Here is a 4,697-nt window from a genome sequence, read left to right as displayed (position 1 = left end):
ATTCACGTGGAAGTGAACCCTTTAAATGGCGAGAACTTCTCATGCTCCTTTATCTATGGGGCTAGCGATAAGAAAGGGCGAGAAGACCTCTTCAACAAGCTTGAGAGCATTAAGAACAACATTGTAGGCCCGTGGCTGCTAATGGGTGACTTCAATTGCATTGCCAATATAAATGAAAGAATAGGTCAAAGACCCCGCAGCAGTGAATTGGATTCATTACGGAGATGCATGGAGTCTTGTGAAGTTCATGATTTGAAGTGCATTGGGAGATTCTTCACCTAGACCAATAAGCAAGAGGGCTATGCGAGAGTATTAAGCAAAATTGATCATGTTATGGGCAATCACTTTGGGGAAACTACCTTCCCCACTTCTGAAGCTGTGTTCCTCCCCGAGGGGGACTTTGATCATACACCGATGTTAGTCCACTTCTTTAAGCAGCACAGAAGGACCTGTCCCTTCAAGTTCTTTTACCACTGGGGGAAACAAGAGGATTTTTTAGGGGTAATCCAAGACACTTGGAATACTCCAATGCAGGGCCTCAAGAGCCACCAGATCATTCAGAAACTCAAACTAGTCCAGGCTATATGCAAACAGAATTTTAAGAAGGATGAGCAGACTGTAGTGATCCAAGCAGAGAACAACCTTCTAAAAGCCCAAGAGGAGGTACATTCTAACCCAACTAATGTCCATCTTATAAATCGTGAATGTAAAATGGCAGATCTCCTTCAGAAGGCAAATGAGGAGCGTGATTCGGCACTATGATAAAAGGCAAAAATTGCCTAGCTTACCATGGGGGATGAAAACACCAAGTTCTTCCATCAGTCCATCAAGCACAGACATAGAGCAAACACCATCAATGTGCTTCACATGGGTTCGGAGACCATCAGCGACCAGTGTAGGATCCAAGAGATCTTTCAAAAGTACTACACTGATCTCTTATGCAATGATATGGAAAATAGACGTCTTATCAACATGAATATTGTGCATAAGGGTCCAGTCCTCACAGTAGCCCAACAAAACCTCTTGTCCTTGTCGTTCTCTGAGGCAGAAATCAAAAAGGCACTATGGAGCATCCCTGATGATAAAGCCCCCGGCATAGATGGGTTTAATAATGGGTTCTACAAAGCTGCTTGTCCAGTGGTAGGTACAGAAGTAACCAAAGCAATCCAGGAGTTCTTTGAGTCTGGAATACTCCCGAAGGCGTGGAACGTGACGACAATCACCCTAATCCCAAAGATACAGTGCCTTAAAGGCCGAGGGGACTACCGCCCTATCTTCTGCTGTAACGTCATCTATAAATGCATCACCAAGCTCATATACAGTAGACTCAAACTAGTTCTAGGGACTATCATCAGCCCTAATCAAGGCGCTTTTGTGGAAGGTCGCAGCATTGTACATAATATCCTCCTATGCCAAGACGTGGTAAAGCACTATGGAAGACGAACCTACATGCCTAGTTGCCTCATCAAAATGAACCTTCGAAAAGCTTATGATACTCTAAACTGGGACTTCCTGAAGGATATGATGATTGCCCTCATCTTCCCTACCCGATTTTTAAAGAGAGTTATGGCCTGTGTGTCCTCCTCCCAATACTCCCTGATCATGAATGGGAACCCCTGCAGCCCTTCAAGGCTAAACGTGGAGTTAGGCAAGGTGACCCCATGTCTCCCCTTCTTTTTGTCATAGGCATGGAGTACTCATCGAGGAATCTTAAAGCAGCAGGTAAAGTTGAGGATCTCAAGTTCCAGTTTAGATGCTCCAAACTGAAACTAAACCACATTGTGATTGCGGATGATTTGATGTTGTTTTGTAAAGGGGATATGCAATCAATTCAAACCCTGTGCCAAGGGGTGCATCACTTCTCCTATAGTTCGGGCCTCGAAGCCAACTACTCTAAATTAGGTATCTACCTCACAGGGGTCAATGATAACTTCAGGATACAGGCAGCCGGTACCCTAGATTTTACTTTTGAGAGCCTGCCGGTAAAATACTTAGGCATGCCTCTCACCTCCAAACGATATACAGTTGCAGATTGCAAATACCTCGTGGATAAGATGACCAGTCGGATTCGATCATGGATTGCCAAGAATCTGTCCTATACTGCCAGACTCCAGCTGGTCAACTCGGTCCTCATGAGCATATCTAACTACTGGAGTCAAACAGTTATCTTTCCCAAGAGAGTCATAGACCAGATCAATGCTGCGTGCCGCTTATACCTTTGGCACGGGGAAGTAGACAATAGAGCTCCAGGCAATGTGAATTGGGAGAAGGTTTGTAGGCCTAAAAAGGAAGGAGGGCTCGGAATCCGGCACCTGCAAGTTTGGAACTTAGCTGTTGTAGGAAAAATAGCTTGGCATATTAGCACAATGCAGGATTCCCTTTGGGTGAAATAGGTACATGGGGTGTAAATGAAAGGTGGGAGATAGGATCTCTTTAATGCACCCATCACTACGAGCTGGGTTATCAAAAAGCTGTGTGGGGTAAAGAAAACCTTGAGGGACTGGATGCAAAACTCGCAATATTCCATCAATGTCGTCTACAAAAATCTAATGGGAACCATAAATAAAGTATACTGGGCTATTGCTATGTGGAATCGAGCTGTCATACCGAGAAGCCGCTTTGTGGTCTGGCTTGCCTACCATGAACGACTCAAAACAAAACAATGTCTCAAAAGGATGGGGGTGGTGGATGATGATTTGTGCCCCATTTGTGGAACACAACCTGAAACAACTGAACATCTCTTCTTCAAGTACAACTTCAGCGCTCAATGCACGAAAGCTTGTAAACTAGATGGGCGTAAATTGGAGCATTGGGAATATGAAAGACATGCTTCGAAAACGTCGTCTACCCAAGGAAAAATCACGACTCATAACCGCGACCTTCTGCAACCTTGTTTATGCTATCTGGAAGGTTCGAAACGATGCAGTATGGTAGAAAAGGTTATGACAGTAGGGAGGGTAATAGACACCATCAAAGTTGATTCCAAACATAGATTCGCCTCTCTATCTCCAATCGGGGGCATTGCACTCTGGTTGAGGCACTTGTAGTTGTGTCTTTTATTCTGTTGGCTTATCTTGCCGTTTTGCTTGTTCCGTTTGTTGTAGCTGCTTAAGCCAAATTTTTGTAATGCCGTGTGTGGCTTTTTTGAGATACCCTGGCTTCTCCCGTGCACATGAAGAGTGAGGTGGAGAAACTCTTCCTAAAAGGTGGGCCCTACTTTCACACTGATGCAATTAATAGGGAGAACTTTGGATATTTGAATTTATACCCGTTTGTAAAGTTATTTTGTTTTGTGTTAATAGAAAATCGCTTGACAAAAAAAAAATTTGACTACAAAATAACAGGGTATTACATATAAAATCTCATGTTAAATAGTTGATTTTATAGTTGTTGCATATGTATTTAGTTTAAATATTGCAGGAATATGGTTCCATGAAACGAATAATTCAAGGATCCACGTGTTTAGGAGAAATTCTAAGAAAGTAGTTAAGGATTTAAATTCAAATTGATCGAAGCTTTTCCCGGAATTTATTGCAAGGTTTAAATTCAAAAATGTTTCCTGGGTATATGGATTTTTTGTCTTTAAAGACCTGGTAAATTGCAATGGGATATGAAGCTTTTGTTGCTTTATATAAACATGAAGATTTAAAAAAAAAAAAAATAGACAACTTGTACTTTATACTCCCTCTTATTCATAGATAATGGGACATTTGCTTTTTCACACTATCCAATGCACTTATTTAATGCTTAATATCTCTTATTATACATAACGGAATATTATAAAAAGTAGATATTAATAATCTTTGCATTAAAACGAATTAGACAAGATTTCACTTGACTGTGTTCTAATTTATAGATTAAGAATAAAATACCAATTAAGAGTAATAAGTGAATAGTATCAAAAATTAAATGTCCCATTATTTATGAATAGGAGGGAATATTATTGAAGCAATTTTAACATGAATTTTAGTTATAACTGGAAGTGAATTTCTAAAATTAGTTTCAATATATTAAGTAAATAGCTATTAGTGTAGTTATAAGGTGGTTATGCTTAAAGAATACAAATTACTTTCTTAAGTATTCTAAATCAAGTTTGCATAGTAAAATAAGAGGGAGGTGTTTATTCTTAGTGGAGATAAGTGTACCTTCTTCATTATAATCTAGAATGCTAAGAACTATTAATTGGATCTCACCTTTATTTTGAAAATTCTATGAGAACACTTGAAAAGCTTGCCAATAGTAAGATGGTAACCTAAGGTCATTGCAACTAATGAGGCACAAGACCTCAGAACTGTCCCATTTAATGATGTGGTTGGTGAACTGTGACTTATGAACTCACTCTTAATTCTAATATTGAGGAACTTTGTTCATTAAATGACACTAAAGGAAAAGATGAAGAAAATTCCCTGGAACTCTAAATATAGTAAGAATGAAGAAGATGACAATGAGGAGCATTAAGTCCTATTGACTAGACTAGTCAGAATCCAAATCTGACATTCTAGTTGATGTATTACATAGTATGTTTCTCAACGGACATAGGTTTTAATGAACAGAAAATTGAGTCCGCTTTGCAAGTTGCCAAAAATTCATTTTTCCAAAATGAAATGCTGATTGGACCTTTTGTCCTTGTGAATGAAGTCGAGTTGGCTTTTTGATACTGTCTTTGACATTCTTTGAGCGTAAAATGCCGAGTTTGC

The 4,697-nt window shown here is 39.8% G+C and overlaps 1 protein-coding gene across 1 annotated transcript; it reads left to right on the top strand.

Annotated features, from left to right (window-relative positions):
• The first annotated feature begins 789 nt into the window (after positions 1-789).
• Positions 790-2,393, top strand: LOC130810840 (uncharacterized). Its single transcript, XM_057676965.1, has 2 exons — positions 790-1,381; positions 1,519-2,393. Exons 1-2 carry the CDS (start codon positions 790-792, stop codon positions 2,391-2,393), a joined length of 1,467 nt encoding a protein of 488 aa, XP_057532948.1.
• Positions 2,394-4,697: the final 2,304 nt, after the last annotated feature.

This window comes from Amaranthus tricolor, chromosome 4 (assembly GCF_026212465.1).
Source record: "Amaranthus tricolor cultivar Red isolate AtriRed21 chromosome 4, ASM2621246v1, whole genome shotgun sequence".
Taxonomy (NCBI): domain Eukaryota; kingdom Viridiplantae; phylum Streptophyta; class Magnoliopsida; order Caryophyllales; family Amaranthaceae; genus Amaranthus; species Amaranthus tricolor.
This window is presented reverse-complemented; position numbering and strand designations above follow the sequence as displayed.